Here is a 21122-nt window from a genome sequence, read left to right on the forward strand (position 1 = left end):
ACTGTTTTCTCTAATAAATGCAAGTGAATTTGGTGCTTGATATTATACGAATAGTACTGTGGCCATTGAAAACTGCATGACCTGATTGATCACAGCTGTGAAATTATTCATACTAATAACTGAATTATGAAGCAGTGTAACATCATAAACTGAACTGACAGAGTGCAGACTCTCATTTTAAAATGTTTTTATTTTTACTACCATGGTGTATTACAGCAGTCAGGTACTCCACAATCTGCTTTGGCCTAAAGTCACTTCTTGGGTGGCTGAACATATTTGGCTGTCTCTCCTGTTCCTAACAACACACCTGAGGCTGAGCTGCTGTGTTGTGATGCTGCTGCAACTAAAAACAATCATCTGCTTTCTCTAATGCTTATTCATATTTTTGCACTGATCAGCTTTCTTAACTGGATTCTGGTGAAGAAACGACTACTATAAAATACAATCCCTGGACTGGCACCAGCCTGGTTTCAAGCAGTCAGTCTGAGATTGACTTGGAGATTCCCACTCCCAAGGTTGTTGGTGATCAAACTCGTCAGATTCACAGTGGTTGATCTTCAGAGGGGGAAAGTTGTCATTGCCACTCTCTTTAGATTGTAACTTATCTTGCAGCCTTCTGGCTGGAGGCAGTGGTGTCTGTCTGCTCTCGGTGAGCTGATAGAACTGGGTATGTAGCTAGAGGAACAGGTGATAACTACCATTCGCTTTCCAGAATCTCTGTTTATGGGAAAAGTTTCTAGGTCATAGCATCTCCATTAGTCCAACTTCTAGGTGCTTCTGCTCTCCACAGAAACCAGAGGCAGCTGAAGCTTCTTCCATAGCAACTGTGTCCATTTGACCCACAACTTTCTGTTTGGCTCCCATGAGGCCACTGTACAGGTCACAGCTGTACAAGCCATCATTTTCCAAAGTTATTTTCTTACTACTTTTTAAATCTGTAAGGAGAAAAGTGCTTAGTTTAGGCCCTCTGCACAGAGTGAACAGTCAGTTGAGCCTATAACCTTTTTTTCCAAAAGGCTAAATATTGGTGTTCAGATACTTCCTCTTCGATTCCCCTTGGAACTCTCTACCAGCTCTCTTCCCCTGCTGTTGCATAATAGGGCTAAAAAAATGCCACACCCAAAAGAGTGCTCCAGACTCCTCAGCTCAGAATAAACCGTGAGACCTGTAATCAGCCTGTAGATCCTTGTAAAGCCAGAGAAAGTGATGGTGCAGCAGCAACGTGATCATCCCATGCAGCAGGCATTCTTCAGGAAGAAGCCAGGAGCTTTCTTTGTAGGCATCTGGAAGGGTGGATGTACACCAAGAGTGCAGCATTTATGATCTAAGATTCAAACTCTCTTCCTAGCTAAGACCTGCTTCCTATAAAGAAAGCCTAACCAAAATCCCCACAGTCCTTACCAAGATGTTTAAAGGGATTTCTGTATAGCCTGAGCTAATGGCTCAGAGTATTCAGCTCTGAAGGTGATCAGGCAGATTTAAAGAGAGAGAAATCACTACTATTTCTTTCGGCCTCCCTATCCTCAGAGTCCAGAAGAAAGACCCAACTCATGCCTACCTTAAATCATGTAAAAGGCACTCTGCTCACAAACAAAAGGTACTCTCTCCTGCTGACAAGGCAGTGATCTGTTCTTCACAAATAGACCAAGAAGAGCAAATAATCAAAGGGAAAAAATCCCTCTCCTTGGGTTGACCCCTAGAGAAAGAAGAACATTGTGCAGCAGACCATGAAAATCAGGAACAGGATACTTAGGAAAGGTGACAGTTGTTGTTTTTTCTTTGTCCCCTGGTTATGATACTCTGTAGACTAGTAATAGCTAGTGCTGTAAATCCAGCCAGTTGAATGGGAAAAAGGGGAAAAGATAAAATACCTACCACCCACCCCCCAAAAAAATCATGATTAGACTGGAGAAGAGTGGTAGGGGGAAGAGATGAGTAAACAAGGAAGGTTTCCCAAATCTAAGATAAAAGGAGACTGGGGGGGGACACTGGGCTATCTAGTCCAGCTCCTGAAAGAAGACCCAGTGATGGCCTCCAAAGCTGGGACTGTGGTACTCCCATCAGAAGGTGATTTTTCCTTTCCAGTAAACATATACAAACAAGAACTGAAAATATGCTTTGTAAGGGCTCTGCGGCTTTCATCACTTCTGTGCAAGAAATATTGACATCTGCTTGCTTTGCAAGAATAATTTTATACTTGTGCAATCATCTCAAAAATACAGACCCCTCCAGAGGATTTTTTGCCCTTTTATGGATGTCAGTGTCCACATTTTTCATAACACACAATGTATGCAGTATGTTTCACTGCCAGGGCTATGGTTGGAATGACTACTGTGGCTGTGACCCTGGACATCAGAGACTCACTCAAAAAGCAAATAATTATTCCTGCAAGCTTGCAGATGAAAGGTTGTTTGGCTGGTGGTCATTTCCATAATGAGGGTGTCAGGAACCCATCTGCACCTGTTCCTGGATGAGATGCTGAGAAGAGCCAACTATCTCCAGGAAACACTGGAGAAAATGTTGGCAGCGATTGTAGAAACATGAAAATGATCCTTGTCAGAGTAGTCTGAGAGCCAGAGGAAATATTCCAAACCCAGTTACAGAAAGCAATTCTCTGGCTCTATTCCTAACAGAAATTCCCCCAGAGAATGCTTGCTGTCCAATAAGGAAAATCCTAGAACAAGAGGGCCAGAGGCTGACCCTGTCTTTTCCCCACCTCATGACCAAAAAAAAAAAAATGCACATCAACCAGAGAATATGACTGAGGTTAAACACCAAACTGAGGGCATTTCTCTTCTTTCTGCTCCAGTTAGACAGCCCAAAAATAGACACATGGGTCTTGGAGATTTTGCAGCAACGATATGTGCTAATGCTACTCCCAACTCCCTCTCAGTGATTAACTCCTTCATTCAGCCCTGACTAATGTCAAACCTTCCAAAAGATTGATGGCCTTTACTCCTCTCAAGCCATAGAACCCATCTAATCAGAAAGAATCTCTTGGTCCTGCTCCATATTCTTGATATGGAGAGAGACTGGAAGAGACTCAGGAGAGTGATGGTTATACTAAACCCCAAATACCTTGTTAAATGGATAAAGAAATCCACATTCAAAATGGGAAACTACAAGATCAGCAGTAACTGCCAAATTTCCAAGGGACTACTACATTGCTGCAGGAGATCTGGCAGCAGCATAACTGCACTTTCCAGTGGTCATGGGATTCTGTTTCTCATACAGATCAGACATGTGCCGGTACAAAACCCAAAAGGTTCTCATGAAGCTACTGAGGGGTAGTTATTACTAAACCCTCTGCTCTATCAATTCTACGATGAGCCAAATCTCTTCAGGGGTCCAAGGAGCCAACAGCCAAAGCCATAATTGTTCTCCAGGAGTACTGGTATCAGCAGAAACCTGAAGAAAGTACAGTAAAACAGACTCTCCAGCCTGAGAATGGCAACAGACACCACAGAAGGCATAATAATTATAGACCAAAAGAGGAAAGGTTAATCAGTCTCCAGAATCCGATCTTGCAGATTGCTTCCCCCTCCCCCCCCCCCCCCAAAAAAAAAAAAAAAAAAACCCAGATCTCAGATGTTCAGATATGTCTCAATTTTGGGATCTGAGATGATTGCCATGGTGTATAAGAGAAGCTTGCATCATCTCTGTGCAACCCGTTCCCAGAAGGATCACAACCCATTCAACCAGGTTAATATCAGCCACCAGGTTGGGGAGGTCTCAGGCCACATCACATGTATGCAGAGGCCACCTGGCCATCCATGTCTACATTCTCCACGCATTATGCAGCTAATACACAGTCTTCCACATATGAAAGAGTATCCAAGTGGCGGTCCATCCCTTAATGACTTAAAATTACTTCTTTTTTGGGTTGCACTAATATTTAGACTATATGCTTTTGTTATTTGAGCCATCCCTATCTTACTACTGATAGTTTGCTACTCCCCAGACATTTAAGGGTTAGTTTCCATTCTAGCTCTTAGCATTTCCACTTTCTTACCTGAAAACTTCCTTTCTGGGGAATGGCCTCTCTATGCAATCCCTGGAACAACAGTTATGCATCATGCCCATTCATCACACCCACTTGGATAAAAGGTGAAGTCGACAGTGTTATCATTGATGCTTCTCTTCTAATCCTCAATCAATTTTATATAGTCAGTTTTTCACGTGTTCTATATGAAGTTTGAGAGAGTTTATTTCCAAGTTAGCAAGTTCATTAATGAAATTATTTTAAAGTTTTTTCATGTTGTAAGTTCAGCTTCAGAAGCACTCTTCTGGGCGTTAAAAAGGGCTATGGCCAAAAAGATGTGGTTGCCAGGTGTTAAGTTTCAACTGCATCCAGTTTCTGCAGTGAAAGCACACACTCAGAAGTCAGGACTGATGAAAGCTCTATTGCCAGAAAGGAAAATATCAGGAAGGAACCCTTTCGTAGGGCCTCTGCAAACCTTCTAATGTTTCCTTCCTAAAATTAACAACCCATCTTGTTTATAAAATGGTGAGGGAAAACGTGTCAGGGCCTTAGGGCACCTGGTAGAAGGTTGTGTTTTGTTTTGTGGGGGGGGTTTTAGGCACCCTGACTGGAACAAGTGAACTCGCCTTCCCTTCTGCTTTACTCCAGTATTTACTCCAGTATTTACTCCAGTATTTACTCCAGTATTTAAAACTACTGAATCATGTTTAAATGTAAAAGTGGAAACCCATTTTATACGGTGTCATTATCCTATATAAGTTGGGTTTTTTTCAGATCTCTCTTGATAATGTCACCTTTGTATATTAAGTGTTTGTTAAAGAGATGTCCGCTTCTGACATGGTGAATAGAATGGGATGTTCCTTTATCACTGTTGTGGAGAAATTTGTGTATTAACTGTTACTGAAAACTAATTTTAAAAATTGAAAACATATATCATTTAAAAATGTTTGGTAATAAAATAATTGCACTGAACAAAGTCACAATATTTTTCTCTGTTTGAGGAAGACAGAGCTGCTCCCATTCATCTCATCATCCTGTTGGCTCTTGCCCAAACTACATGAGCAAAACTTAATGTTTGTTGAATTTAGGTATTAAAATATGAAAAGTGCCTTTCCTTACTTTCATTTCTATTCCCCAGTGTTCCAGCCCTGTTGCCCAATGGAATTTGCCCTTTGCCATCACTAGAGTTCTTTCTTGGAGAAAACATGCCTCTCCTGCATAAGGCTGTCCTGTGCTCCCTAACACTGCTTGCTCCATCCTTGCCCAGCCAAGTAGCATAATTTTTATAACCCGCAGGTTCAGATGCAGCAGAAGGAAGATGATTTGGGATAGATTTATAGGAACCAAGCCAATAGTATGGTGGCTCTGAGTAGAGAAAGAGCCAGTAGTCTAGATGCGCTGTCCGTGATGCACTGGCAAGCGAAGGGAAGTGTTATATTTTGCCGAAAGGAAAATGCATATTTCTAATGGCAGTTTTTTTAGTCCTGGGGAAAATAGTTTGAATTAACAGTATATGATTAGAAAGGATAGGTTATAGAAAGGGATGGAGGAAGAGCCCACAAAGGGGAAAAAATAACCCATAAAATAACATGTAAACTTTGAAAAACCAGCTTATAGCCTCTGCTGACCTAAGATTTCCATTCTTTTTAGTGTCCCGTCCCTCCTTGACCCACTCTTCACCAGTTTCTCACTCCTCTTCTGCCCCCACCCCTCAAAAACTACTCATGTTTGCAAGAGAAGGAGCAATGTCTGAAGCATTTGTGGTATACTAAATGCAGAACCAATAACAGGTCATGTATTTCGTGACCTTATTTTTTTGACTTCATTCACAGTTTTCTTCTGCCTTTTTGCATAATGAAGCCACTGTCTACATTAGCTAAGAAAACTATAGCCCCAATATTTTTTGTTAAATGTTCCAGGCCATAGCACAAAACACAGATCTTAAAGACCGGTTACGCAGAATACATGCAGAGTCTATGCTCCTTGATTCAGCAGCTAATGCAAAATCAAGTCCCGATTTGGTTAAGGTGGGTATGGATTTCCTGTTTCAGTGGTGTCTGTTACTGCAAACCCCTACATTTAGACTGTTGCATAGCTGCATACTGTCCTGTTTCTTTGTTCCCCATACAGTGAGTTGTATTAGCAAAAGCTCCTCTTCCTTCATGCTTGTGACTCACATGATGTTGCATTGTGTAGTATTAAGACCTGATGTAGAACAGTTTTCTTAAACACTTCCATTGCTTTTGGCCATCAGGTCCTTTGTTCTTCTGTTACTTCCCCCTTGCCTTAGGCATGAGTAAAGTCATTCTATTGGGCCTTATTTTCTGTTAGCACTATGTTTTCTTTGATCATTGTCATGCTTCCTAATTGCTGCTGTTACTGTATAGCATTTTTAACACAGAACCCAAATAACTGCAGAGGGAAAGGGTTATCTTATTGTAAAAAATACAGTAAGTATTGTATTTCAGGTATATTTTGTTCTCTTGAGTTTGGTTTGACTCCTTATTAGTACATCAGCTGCCAGGGTGTTTCATTAAGGGTCAGTTATATTTTTAGATATGTGTTAATAACATGCAACAAATAGGTCAGTCTCTTAAAAAAGACAATAAAAATGGAGATGTAGGAGCATATAAGAGCAGTTTCAGTAATTTAGTTTTCTTTGTATGTAGCTAGGAGGTCCTCTTCATGTCTTAAATGTCACTTATAACTAAGGAAGTTACCACTTGAGATGATTGTATAGCAAACGTTTCGTTAGAAGTGGAATGGGAGATTTCATTTTATGTCCTCTATAATTTATTAGTTAATTTCCTCTTTTTAAGATGTTGAATTAGTCATTGTCAGTTCAACTGTCTTGGTATAATGTGCTGTTCAAGTAGGATTTTGGTCATACTTGTAGATTTTAAAGTGTAATTGATTATGCTAGTGGCCTCTACTTTTATCCCCCTGAGAATTTGAACAGTGTTTCAAAAATGTATAATAGCTCTTCTGGATAGAAACTTATCTCAGGCCAACTTAGTCTTAAAAAGATTTTCTTATTAATGCATAAAAGGCCTCACAATGACAATGGGTCAGTCCTGAAGCAATTTATATACTGTGCAATGCATGCCTAAATAAATAAGAAAAAAACTCTTTAACGTTTCATTCACAAACTATCCATAATTTGGCTCAGGATTTCTTAGTTAGCTCAAGGACCAAGGCACTTACACTGGACCTGTTTTCATTCTAGTGAAATATGTTCTGGAAGACTGTGCTAGAAGAGTGTACTCATGGGAGTGGTGAGAGAGATTGAGAGTGCCACTGCACAAAATTCCATTTTAAGTGTACTCTACTGGATACTATTACTTTGCCATTCCAAGCTTCCTATGTCATTTCTCAGAGTATAGCTAATTTATTTGGAGGTTGCTAATTGATATTATCACGCTGAAAAGTATTGCATTTTCACAGCATGTGCAACTTTATTCATTCTAATTCTCCTGTTGCCAGAAATAGGTCTTGCTTCAGCACCAGTTTCATTCTGGCCATGGTTATACTCAGGAAATATACCCCTTATTTTTACTTTGACTGCATGGTGTCATAGGGCTTTGACTCAGTGACAGCTTCCCTATATTCTCTACACTCGCTAGTACAATCATGGCACTTCAGTAACAAATTATGATAGACCCTTTAGAAATCAAACTAGTAAAAACTAGTTCCTCAACTTTGTGTAGGGTAAAAGTTTAGTTTGTCCATATAGCAGCTCGTGACTTGACTTATTGCTTGTGTTGGAGTCTTATGAAGTAAAGAAAAGAAAACGCCAACACACAGTAAATTATAAGAAACCACCAAACTCTCTGATGGAACTAATCCGTTCATATTGTTACTTTTAAATATTGTATTCAGACAGATGTGCAATCCCTGGAACAACAGTTATCCCAGTCTTCCTGCAAGACTTTGATTATTGTGTACAGTATGACAGTGTCTGCCTTCCCCCTCCTGACAAAGGAGAAGATTATGAAACTTTAAATATTGTGAAGTCAGACCTTTTCTGAGGTTTTATCACAATTGTATAAGAAAAATCTGCTGGTTTTGGTATATTATAGTGCATTGATGTTGTATAGAATTTCATAGAACAGTAGAATCTTGTAGACTGTCGTAAGCTCCTGTGGAAACAACTCAATTAAGCAATCATCCAAATTCATTAGAGCATGATGGGAAACGTAGCAGTAGTGCACTTTACTTATTTAATGGATAGCTTAAAAAATAGAATGTTTTAGTGCTTTATATTAAATGTCAGAGATTTGACTATTAGGACAAAATAGGGAAACTGCAGAATGAAAACTTCATACTGTCAGACACCTGGAAACTATTGCAAATATATCTCCAGATAACACTGGGCTAGCCATTTACACCGACCATGTGTGCTTTTTTTATCCTCAAAAGAAACTCAAAGTACAGGGAGTTAAGGGGATGTATGGCAGAGAAGTTGGGGCAAGAATTACAGGATAGGCAGCTCAAGACAGATTTGGCATCATCTGAAGAGAAGTGGAACTACCTCAAAAGAACATAAATTGTGGGGGTGGAAGAGGTTTGTGGACAATGCAGATGGAAGTGGGGGAGGGAACGAGAGAAAAGGAGTGGTGATGGACCCATGAAGTACAGATGGCAATCCGAAATAAGAAAGTGGTGCATAAAGAAAAAGAAATTAATCCAGAGAGTGCAAATGAAAGTGAATACAGAGAAGCAAAGCAAGCTACCAAGCAGACAATGAAGGCAAAAGACAATAGGGACCGGTTTCCTATACTGTGTCGGGGAGATCTCAGGTTTCCTATACTGTGTCAGGGAGATCTCAGGGACTGGTGCTGGTCCATGGACTGGTTGTTGAGAAACACTGCCCTAGACAACATGTAAAATGAGCTTGTAAACCACCTACAGTTGGCTGGCAAAAAGATCTCTATAACATTGCAAAAATGAGTCTGAGGGAAGGAGTATGGTGCTGCAATACCATTTATAAATGATGACCTGGGGAGGCTGCTAGTAACACCTGAACAAGCAAAGGAGAGATGGAAACAATACTCTGAGGCTGTCTTTATACTGATGGCGGCAAATTTGCCGCCGCCAGATTGATCTTTCTGGATCGATTGAGCAGTCAGTATAGACCCGCTCAATCAGGAAGTCGACGGAGTAAATCCACCCCCTCAAAAAGTGTAGCGCTGCATCGACGGGAACACTGTTCCCATCGGGGCAGCGCAGTGTGAACAGCGCGCAGAAGGGAAGCAGAGCAGTTGACATGAGTTACGCAAACTACTCTGCGTAGTTTGTGTAACTCCCGTTGACTGCCGCCAAATCGCAAGGTAAGTGTAAACCAGCCTTTTGCCTCTGAAATGAGGCGAGCCCCTTTTGGGCAGAGTGGCTCACATGTGACCCTAATGTGGTGCCTGAGACTGACATAACGGAGGAAGAGGAGAGAAATGCAGTCTAGAAAATGAACGGTAAGGTGACCATGGACCTGGTGAAAGTTTTGGGTGAGAGAGGCATAAAATAGATGAGCAGAGTGGCTAATACTGTCTGGCAAGACAAAAGATTCCCTCAAGATTGGTGCAAGTCTATCTTGGTCCCAATACGTAAGAAGGGAAGCATCTGTGAATGTGGAAACTATTGAGGATAAAGTTACTGTTGCATGGGATGAAGATACTGGAATGTATCATAGATCCTAGGATTAGAAGGATGGTGGAAGCCATCCACAAACAAGAACAATTCAGCTTCAGGAAAGGATGAGGAACCACAGATGCCATGTTTGTCATTGGGCTAGTGATATAGAAGTGGCTGGAGTACCAACAGGATAGCTTCTGGGCTTTTATAGACCTAGAAAAAGGCATACAATAAAGTGGACAGAAGAACGCTTACACTGGTGCTGAGGAAATATGGAATATCTGAGAATTTAATAACTATGGTGCATGCACTACATAGATAACCTAACACGATGATCCAAACATGTTTTGGAACAACAAGCTCCTTTGAAGTGAAATTCAGACTGCATCAGGGGTCGGCCCTCAGTCCACTCATGTTTACCATATTGATGGCTACGTCAGCAAGAACATCCCATTGGGAAAAGATAAGCTATTTTATGCAAACGATGCATCGATAAAGGTATCCTCAAAATAAGACCTTGAGGAAATATTAAACCATTGGTATGACCAGCTAAGCAGTCACGCTCCTTTCCACTCTATTCCTAAGACTTGAAGTCATGTGGGTTAGTAAAGGTGCCACAGCAAAGCTGGATATATGTAGTTTAATGAAGTACCATTAAACCAGACCAACCAGTTCTAGTACCTTGGTGGTGGGTTATAGACAATGGCGAGCTTGAACATGAGAGGCAGTCCAGACTGGGGAGTGCTGGAAGAGTGTGGAATAACTTCTGAGGTCATGAATGACAAACATATGATACTGAGACTATAAAAGCCCAACTGTATAGACTAGTGATGCACCCTGCAGTGCTGTATGATTCAGAAGCATGGGTTGTAAAGAGACAGCAGGGTCAATATCTACGGATGTTTGAAATTAGATGGTTTTGCACAATAAAAAGTTACTCAGAGACAGATTGTGAAATGAAAGCATTAGGATGGAAGTCCAAGTCCTGTGATGTGGCTGACAAAATCCAGGAAGCACAACTTTGCTGGTTTCGATACATACAGAGGGTGATTGAAGAGGACCTAGTGAAGATAGCATAGCAAGAGAGGAAAAGAGACCCCGAGGAAAGCTGAGGAAGCAATGGCTGGATTGTGTCAAAGAAGGTGGTAAGCAAGTGGATGTTAGTGTTACCTTGGTCAGAAAAAAGTGGTAGATGTTTGCAACACGACTGTGCCCCAGATGATGGGATAAAAGGAAGATGATGATGACGTGCTATTTATCTTGTGCTCAGTCACTAAAACTCATTGCACTGAGTGTATTCCCTGACAGTTACCTAAGAGGGGGCAGCCATTTATTAGGCTACCGGTTAAAGTAGATTTTACTATATTGGATTTAACAATAGACATAGGTATATGCAAAATGAAACTTGAGGGCAGTGACATACTCGTTGGGCCACCTTGTCCTTCTCCCCAATAGCTGTTGAGGTGTTAGAGAGAACAAGGACGCTTATTCCTACCCACTTCTTTTCCCTCTCTCTATCCAGTAGATAGTCTAAACTAATGTCTCTTGGAGCTTTGCCTGCGAACAGCTTCACTGTACCAAGTACACGAAGACTTATCCCAGCTATAACGTATAGTCGCTGCTATGAATCCCATAGTAAAGGCTATTTCTTTAAGTAGCCTTGGTAATATGATATTCTTAATTAACAGGGCATGCTGCACATGTGAACTTGGTGCCATACTACACCTGTATAGCAGCAGAAAGAGCGAGGAAAGCAAGGCCTTTATTTAGAACAGCGGTTCTCAACCGGTGGTACGCGTACCACCGGTGGTACTTACCGGACGGCTGGGTGGTACGCGCGCCGCTGAATCCGGTGCCACTGGAAGGGCCCTCCCACCCTCCCGTGTGAAACTCTGCCACGGAAAATGGGGAAACGGCGGAAGGGTTTCGGTGGCGGGTATTGTTTCTGCCGCGAAACCCCTCCGCCCGTCTCTCCCTGCCGCAAATCCCTCCCGCCGCCGCCGCGAAACCCCGCCGCAAGTCCCCTCACGTTTTTTTCCAGAGTGGTACTCGGGTCGGGTACAGTCGGGTCAAGTGGTACTTGACCTGACTGTACCTGGCCCGAGTGGTACTCGGGGGGGAAAAAAAGGTTGAGAACCGCTGATTTAGAATACTTTTTGGCTCCTCTAAATCTTTGCATGCCAATGCACTGCACATTTTGTGTTTAAACAAGGCTTGGGAGGAAATAAGTGACGAATTGGCAGAGATTAGGGGAGAGTCTGCTGCCTTTAGTGCCAGAGCCATTACAATTGGCCAGAAGTTTGGGAGGGGATGAGGGCACACGTTTGTCAGATGGAAGTGCTGACGTACGGCTACCACGTGTGCAGGCGTGGATTGGAGAGGTGGTGTGATACCAGACTGGTGTGGTTTGGTGTGGAACGACCAAGCTAGTCGCTGTGGCTGGTGTCCAGTGCGCTTGAAGAAATAAAATGAATGGTTCCCAGAGGTAAAAGACCTGGGATTTTTGGTGATGGACCTTGTGACCTTGCAGGCTGAGGTCCTCACCCTGCAGCATCCTCCCTCCGTCTAGTGGTGGGGAGGCTGCTAGGACTCTGAGAGTTGACTCCTGTGGGGTAGGATCAGGAGAGCCACCCCGTATTATGGGTTATATGGTAAGGAGCCATGTAAGCCCTGGACTGGAGCCAATTAAATGCCTGGTTTAGGAGAATATAAGGTATGGGTGGGTAGCATCCCTTCCCTGCATTAAAGTTTAATAAAAGTTGCAGACTGCGGCTTAACTCCGTGCATATGTCTGTCTTCATTTTGCTGCTGTGTCCACATCAATAAACCGAGTTTTTGCAGTTGCTTTCCTTTCACTGGGAAGCTACATAGGTTCAGCTAAGCAGAGCCCTTGACTGTTGCAACATTCTAACAGCTGATCTTGGGGGAGAGAAAAAAGAGGCTTATGCAAGAGGAGTAACTAATTTTGGCAAAATACACATTACTGAGCTTCACTTTGTCATTTGTGTGTCTGATTTTTCTGCACTTTGCTGCTTGTCCCATCTTTGAAATGCATGCTACCTACAGTAAACTATATACACAGTGCATGCATTCATTTGTGGCAACATTTAAAGCCCTCTGAGTTGTGTATCTGTTGGTTTGTACATGCATGTGCACTTTACTACTTACCATACTTTTCCCTAAAAGCCTTTTATTTATTTTAAACAGGAAAATTCAAGAGAAGGAAGTAGAAATCTCGTTCATCAGCTCTCCAGTGAAAGTAGACAATCTGTCACAGACTCTCTCACAGAGTTCTTTGATGCTCAAGAAGTCCTGCTGTCTGCTAGCTCTTCAGAAAACGAGGTCTGAGCACAAATATCAGAATATCACTCTGATAGCTTTTTTCAACATATTTGACCTTTTATCTCTCTGTATGCTAATTGCAAACTTGCTGACCTACCACAAATGAAATATTTTGGAGGAGTTCAAAGTTACATACACTTGATTGTTTGCTACTCTCTTAAAAAAATAAAAAAAAATTAAGTGTGTGTAAGAGAGGTGGTTGAAGGAGGAGAACAGGCAATGTAGCTTGCATGCAAACATTACTTGATTTTAAAAAAGAAATTGTAAGTAATATGTTGCAACATCTGTCCTGAGTCGTCCTACAAGAGCTGCAAGAAATTTTATCAAAGGATTGTGTATTTTTAAGTTTTCTTGTGGCACCTGTAGGTTGACCTAGGGCTGATGCTGCTGCAGCATGCAATTTTAAATTTGGTTTTCTGTTTCATGAAATCCAAAAAGAGTTGATAAGACCTGATTTCAAGAAAGGCCTCTCTAAAGTTTCAGGATCAAAGAAAATGAGTTTTGCCTTGAATAAAATAATTTAGTGATTATGAAATCTGTTTAATGGCTCTCTGATCTCGACACCTCTTTGTATTGTTAGGCTTGCCTATTGTTTCTGTGCGACACAGAAACACTGTGCAAACAATACAGATCTGTATTTCTTCCATTAATTTCACAAATGATCATAACAGTTGTCAGGGGATAGCATATTGCTAACTTATTCATGTATATAAATTTATGTTGTTTCCTTCCTCCCCAGCTATCAGATGATGACTCATATGCCAGTGATGTAAGTGATAACATCTCAGAGGATAACCTAAGTAACGACATTGAGAATGAAAGCCAGACTTTAGGTAAGATTGGGGTTTTGTTGTATCCTCTTCTGAGAAGAGGATACTTACCAGAAATCACTCTATCACAGATATCAAGATGTAGACACAGGCTAGTTTTTGCTTTTCTTTTATGATTTGAACTGTTTTTGGAGTAGTGTAGTTTGGATATTCTGGATGCAGTCAACTGTGCCCTGACCATTTTAAGGTGTGAGTGTTGCTGTGTATCAGCACAGACACTTGTCTGCTGTTTGTGTCACCTCTCTGCAGAGACCTGCAGCTGCTCCCAAGCTTCTTACCATGACACTGAAACTCTCTGGAGTAGCTAATCCAGTTGCTATCTCTTCTTCACTAAAAGGTAGATATTTTCTCATCACTCTAGATCTTCAGTACCAACTTGTCCCTTTACATACTATCCAGATCCAAAGAATAGTTTTTGTTAACAAAATGCAGTTTATTTAATAATAAAAAAAAAAAAAGAGAGAGAATAACCCTACGTTGATAGGCCTGGTGTATGTTCATAGTGCTTTCCTTTTTTTGTGTTCTTGTCTCCTGATGATAGCGGTAATGATTGTATTCATTTAAATATCATGCTGATTGCATGGGGACTTCTTTATTTTTCATTAAAAGTAATTATTCTTTTTAAAAAAGAGACTGGGAAAAAATGCATAAAATCCAAAATCATTTAAATGTGCTCTTCTCCTGTCCTGGGCCATGGAAAGCTGCACTAATGAGTTATTTGGTTACAAGGGTTAGAGGTTGGAACTGTAACTTATGTATTAGCAGTTCTGTGCATTTCTTAGTTCCTGTTCTCCCTCTGCTACTTCAGCTTAAATCAAGATTGGATGTCTTTTTAGAAGATATGCTTTTAGCTGAACCAGAAGTTATGGGATTGATACAAGGCTTGCTTGGTGAAAATCAGTGGCCTAGGTTCAGCAGGAAATCAGACTAGATGATCATGATTGTCCCATCTGGTCTTAAAATCTAGCTCTCAAGACAGGATGTCAATGATCTCCCTGTGTAGCAAGACCACCTGTTCCAGCTCTTGGAAACCATCACCTGGTTTTTCAAATGTACATGCCTAAAGCTAGACATCGAAAGAAGCTTCCTTATTGTCTCAGGTGATGACCATCCACAACTCTAAATGAAACCAGTGACAGCTGAAAAATCTGCACTTCTAAAAATAGGACATTTTATGTAGGCACCCAAAGCATGGGTATAAGTGCCTAACTGAAAAAGCTTGCCTTGGTCTCAAGCCTTCATTAGCATGGTTAGCTATACATCTGCTGTTGATCTCCGATTATGTATGCCCTGATGTCTACTGTTACGGTTGTGTCTATATTGCTTTTAATTGGCCACGTTTATTTTTGGTGACCTCTGTGGAGCTACAACAGCTTACACCAGCTAAGGATGTGGCCCAAGCTATTTAGTTCAGTTGAGGATTTCCCAGGGTGTGATAGCATTCCATTTCAAAGAGCTGTTTTGAACCAGAATTCATTTTTAGCACTTTTGTTGTCTTTTGAAAGGATATCTCCTCCCTGCTGGGCTCTAGGAAAACAGCTTCTCTTTGGGATGAATTGTTTTGGATGTTAATTGTATTCCTCTCCCATGGGAAGCATCTGAGTCAACCTCTTTCTGAAAGGGAAGTCATACTAGTTCAATTGTTTCCTGACTCCAGGTGGGCTGTCAGGTTCAAGATGCCTTGCAGTCTTTTAGCATTATGCTAGCATTATGACAGATTGCATGTAGGCAGGAAAATAATGTACAATAAATTATAGCAGAGAATAGGTGAATTATTTGTCATAGCTACCGTGCAGGGATGAGAGTTCAAACTTAGTCCTTGATTCTTGGGCTGGGAGAACTATGGAGGCAGCATTCTGTGTAGAGCTGTGACTTTGTGTGCATTGGCAACTTTCTGGAAATTTCCCACTGATGCACTACAGTAGCGTTGGCAAAGTTGCAGTAATGGTGTAGTCCAGGCAGGCACCACTTTTCTACTCTCACATTTTGATGTGCTCTAAGCAGGATTCGATGACATGATGTAGATGGTCACTATGTTTTTACCACCGTCACCATCATTGCAGGCACCAGTGGAGTTGGTGTAACAGTGGGAGACTTCTTAAAAATGGATGGACTATATCTTCATGGGCAATGCTTCTCTGGCTATTTCAGTCGAAGTGTAGATAGACTATGGAAGGAGTCATATCCACCCCTCCTTGAGTGGGACAAAGACTCATGTGGGAAAGACAACATGAAGAAGGAGGCAGAAATGATGTATTGAGGCAGCACCCAAATGTCACAGGATCAGAGCTGGGTGCTGTGGAAACACACGGATACTGTTCAGGGTGATTGAAAACAAGATGAGGAGATGGCAGGAATGATGAGGAGAGGATATACCTGGTCGCTTTAGACAAATAGGATGAGAGTATAGCTAAGCCAAGTAATCTACTAAGGCGAGTTCTTTTTGTGGCACACTCTCTGGCCTAAATCTAATCTTTGTTGTGTAGCTTTATTTTAAATCTGTCTCAAGTCGTTTACTCTAAAATTTGGAACTACTTATCGTGCCCAGATTGCTCTGACAGAGCTCAGCCATTCTCTTGGATGCATAAGTTATCCTTTTGAATGTCAAGTAAACTCATTGCCCTCCTGTGGCCTTCTCCAGCACACAGGTGCGTCACGAAGCTAAACTCATGAATGTTTGTGAGGTGTTTGGATACAACAACAAGCATTGTAGAAAAGCCTGCAACGAATATCTGGTGTTTGCCGACAGCAACAGATTTTCTTGATAAGAGGAGTCCATCAAATAAGCAGGAAGAGATTAAGAGGAGGAGTGTTTCCACATTTGGGTTCTGTTAAGCGCATTTTTGTCTTTTGAAAAGAATGTCAGCTTAATTGAAGATCTGTCAGGAAGGTGTTTTTGTTACTTAAACGTACATGAATCCATCTCCTATAAAACAAGCTAGTTCTAATATGTACTCTTTAAAAGTGTAATCTCCAAAAGCCTGAGAGTATGTCTACGCTGCAATAGAACACCTGCGGCTGGCCCATGTCAACTGACTTGGACTCGTGGGGCTTGGGCTGCGGGGCCATAAAGTTACGGTGTAGATGTTCAGGCTCGGACTCTCCCCTCTTCTGGGGTTCCATAGTCTGGGTTCCAGCCTGAGCCCAAATGTCTACATGGTAATTTTATAGCCCTGCAGGTTAAGCCCCATGAGCCCGGGTCAGCTGATATGGGCTGCGGGTGTTCTAGTCCAGTGTAGACACACTCTTGGGCTTTTACAGAGCATTTCAAGGGATTGTTTTGAAGCATTTAGCTTCATGTGTATCTCAGTAAAACTTGCTTGGTTTAAAATATTGTTTTAAATATCAGTGTACAGCAGATTATCTTCAAACCACAAGTCACATATTTGAGTCCCATGGGGAATGAGGTTTTGTCTGAAAGATAAGAAAATGGTTGATGCTGTAATACGTGCATAGTGTTATCAGAAGAGATGATATTGTAAGAAAACTATGAACTGCTTAATGTGCTCCTGGCGTTTCCTTCCAGATTGCATTGCTCAAAGTGGGATGGGAAGCCATTCCAAGAGGAGAACATGTTTGCCGGCTCCGTGTCCTGATACCAGCAACATCAGCCTATGGAATATCCTGAGAAACAATATAGGGAAGGATCTCTCCAAAGTGGTCATGCCTGTTGAGTTAAATGAGCCACTTAACACTCTTCAACGACTTTGTGAAGAACTGGAATACAGTGAACTGCTGGATAAAGCAGCACGTACCCCGAATCCATTTGAAAGGATGGTAAAAAAAACAAAAAACCCCAAACCTCTTTCTAATATTGAGCAAAGTTAGATGTAATCGAAACGTAACATGATGGATTTTCTTAAGCCTAAGAGACAAGAAAATACTTTTTCATTTCTTGTGCTTCCAGCTCAGAGGAGCAGGCTTTTAAAAGAAAACAGAACTAACTCCTGTGATCTCTCTGTTTTGACATAATTTCCATTGTCCTAACAAAGTAGCCATTCTCAGGTGTCTGATTCTCCTGCAAGATTAGTCAAGGGAGAAACTTAGTTATGTTCTGTGATGTCATCTTTCTGAGGTTTAAAATGAGTTGGTTTTTTTTTTTGTTTTGTTTTTGTTGTGGAACTAATATACTTCCCTGATGAACATAAATGGCACAATATCTATTCTGCTTTGATAACATTTTTCAGTGCATGGGGGACACGTGCTGGGTCTTCCAATTCAATGTTAATGACAATTGTATTAACAACTTGTTTTTTATCAGCCTTTGTGTGTAAAGCTTTTTTGGTCACCTTAAAATATGAGATCTCAAACTGGGCAAGAGGTGTGCATTTAGTTAAAACACAAATGCCCTTTGAAATGAAATTTTTTGAAAAGACATTTCTCCTTTACTTATCGGCCAAGACGGGACTTCACATTTCTTCATTTCCTGAGCTTACCACCTAACTCAGCACTGCTTGGCTGGCTAGGGGGTGCATGTGCTGTCAACTATTGGAAAGACAGAACTCTGAATTCAGAACTTGGCAGGTAAGGGAGGGAGAAACTGATTTCGATATCTTGTTTTGAAGTGTAATCTCATATTAATGTTTAAATCTATAAATATATTCTGATCGCTGATAAGGAATTTTAAACCATTCCTAATTTTTTGGAACGAATGCCTTGCAGTTTCCCTTGAAGGGAATGAACACTTCAGCTCAGTGGCTTTCATGTTGAAGTGTCACTGTTCTCTTCTATAACCAAACAATTCTGAAAGGCAACTTTTAAATTCTGTATAAGGAAAACTTAATCCCATCTTAAAGATCTATCTTCGTTTCTGCTGGCTCTGCTAGAGGTATAAATGAGTCTGGGCCAAAGTAGGTAATGCCTTAATGTCTGGTATAAATAAGCATTCAGTTCTCTCTCCTCTTTGCTTGAGAATGTGTATTAAAAAAGGAAATAAGCAGTTGCCTTTTTATGAGGAAGTAAAGGCAAGTCAGGGTTTTTTTGTCATCAGGTTTTAGAGAAATTACCTTCAGGAAGACATAAGGAATTCTCCAGTAAGAACCTGGAAAGCAGGGTTAACAGTTAGTGACTGTCCTGAAACCCCACTACCTTGTAGTCCACTTTGAGTGTTTCGTTTATGGACTGAGACACTGAGATTTGAGAGGGAGCACATCTACAATATCGGTAAAGCTGTGCTGCTGTAAGAGTGCTCGTATAGGTGCATTAAGTCGACAGGAGAGCACTCTCCCGCTGATCTAATAAAACCACCTAAAAGCAGCGGTAGCTATGTCAATGGGAGATAGTGCTGTACACACAAGCACGTATGCCAGCAAAACATTTGTCGCTTGGGGGGAGTGGCTTTTTTCACAAAACTTTTGCCGGCATAAGTGCTAATATAGACCAGGCCAATTTCAGACCCCTGAGTAACATAATTTATGTCAACTTAAGCTCTGGTGTAGTCATAACTTAAGGCTTTCCCAAGGAAAGGAAAAGGTGGGAGGGAGTTTCACTGGAGGAAGGGAGTGAAGGAAAGGAGCGATGAGTCAAGGTCCACAGAATAACCTCCAAGTTTTTATTCCCCAAACTGTGGAGGTTTGCAGCGGTACTTGTAACTATTTGGGGGGGAGGGTTACAATCTCCTAGCTCTATGGTTAAGGAAACTGGCAAGATAGGCTAAAGGTTAACACGCAATAGACAAATGGCAGTGTAAACTGATGAAGAAAACTTAGTGACCCCGCATGGAAACCTAAACAGACCAGTAAATCATTGTCTTACAGAGGTATGAGCCACTTCCCCATGTTTTAAGGATATGATTCCATCGGTCCAAGGACCACAATTGTACAGTTAATATCTTGAGATGCTTTCTAATACAACATTTGTAATTGATTTTTAAACACTTTCTCATTTACTGTTTCTGTTCTTTGGAATGGCATTTTGTTTTAAGTGCTTTTTTTAGAAGCACCGTTTTAATGAACTTTTTAAATTGGCATCAAACTCTGAGTTACTTTAACAGCTCTTTTATTGGATCAACTTCTGTTGGTGGAGAGGACAAGCTTTTGAGCTTCACAGAGCTCTTCCTCAGGTCTGAAGAAGGCGACAAGGTTCGACAGATTTGTTACGCATAAAGGATTCACACATTGTAGATGACCACTTAAAATGAAGTGTGCACTTAATACCTCTGCAGTCCTCGGCCAAAGGAGGGTTAGTAGGCAGCAAAGTGTTACAAATTGTTGTGATAAGCCATAAAAGTAGTGTCTCTTAAGTCCATGATTTTTAGTGTCCAGGAGAGTTATGAATTTAATTTCTCAGGTTTTTCTTTTGAAGGTGTCATGTAGGCTTCCTTTGAAGATAAGAACTGAGAGGTCAGATATATGGCGTACCTCATCCAGTGCATCAAATACCCCAACAGCTGTGAGGGTGAAACCAGATAATCACTATGCTCTCAAGTGAACTCACACCGCAAAATCATTAAAGACAAAAACACCCTATCACCTATGGACAAATATTTTTGACTTCCCAGTCTTCGCGAGTTTGTCCCCTCCACCAATAGAAGTTGGTCCAATAAAAGATATTACCTCACCCATTTTTTGTCTCCCTTATCCTGGGGCCAACAGAGCAACAACAACATTGAAAATTAACAGCTCTAGTATACTTTGATCCAGCATTTGGAGTTGTACAGACACAGTCTTGCTCCCATGCACTCCCCCTCTCTCTCTCTCTCTCTCTCTCTGTCTCTTCATTTTTGGTGTGTGTTTCTGGCTTCATTTTTATTCCTCATAGTTGTGGAAGGAGAGATTGAAATACATTTTAAATCTTTTATGGATTCGGATCCTTCTGATTTTTAATAAAGGCCTTTAAAATGACTGTGCAAACAGTCACACCTCAGTTCTCATGTTAAAGGTTGCTTGCAATAGGCATATACACATTTGCAAACTGTAGAAAAATGTAGTATCTGGCATCAGTATGAGGGGGACCCTCTTCTGCCCATAAAATCAAAACACAATGTATAGTGAAAACTGTTACGACCAATTAAGCAAAATCCTGTTTATTCTCAGGTGTACGTGGCTGCTTTTGCAGTATCTGCATATGCATCCAGTTACTACAGGGCTGGAAGTAAACCATTTAATCCAGTGCTTGGAGAAACCTATGAATGTGTACGTGACGATAAGGGCTTCCACTTTTTTTCAGAACAGGTACTGTGTATTATGCCTTTAACTGTACCATTATTCACTTGACAGACCTGGTTAATTATGTATGCATGGTAACCGTCCTGTGGGGCTGTCCGCAGAATTGGGTATAAATAATATATAGGATCTTCACAAAACTCAGAAGACATTGCAGAATTATAAACTATAGAGTTC

The 21122-nt window shown here is 41.1% G+C and overlaps 1 protein-coding gene across 6 annotated transcripts in view; it reads left to right on the forward strand.

The window, feature by feature from the left end:
* OSBPL3 (oxysterol binding protein like 3) overlaps nucleotides 1-21122 on the forward strand; it is a 124081-nt gene that overhangs the window by 78884 nt on the left and 24075 nt on the right. For 4 of the 6 annotated variants that reach the window (XM_067562043.1, XM_067562045.1, XM_067562048.1 and 1 more), the window contains 5 exons: nucleotides 5902-6009; nucleotides 12818-12952; nucleotides 13692-13785; nucleotides 17309-17559; nucleotides 20817-20954. In XM_067562043.1, coding sequence (XP_067418144.1) covers nucleotides 5902-6009; nucleotides 12818-12952; nucleotides 13692-13785; nucleotides 17309-17559; nucleotides 20817-20954 — 726 coding nt within the window. The remainder of the gene's footprint in view (nucleotides 1-5901; nucleotides 6010-12817; nucleotides 12953-13691; nucleotides 13786-17308; nucleotides 17560-20816; nucleotides 20955-21122) is intronic. The other 2 variants (XM_067562046.1, XM_067562047.1) reach the window with 1 other exon arrangement.

Source organism: Emydura macquarii, unplaced genomic scaffold (genome assembly GCF_026122565.2).
Source record: "Emydura macquarii macquarii isolate MOO-44397 ecotype Brisbane River unplaced genomic scaffold, CSIRO-AGI_Emac_v2 contig_2422, whole genome shotgun sequence".
Taxonomy (NCBI): domain Eukaryota; kingdom Metazoa; phylum Chordata; order Testudines; family Chelidae; genus Emydura; species Emydura macquarii.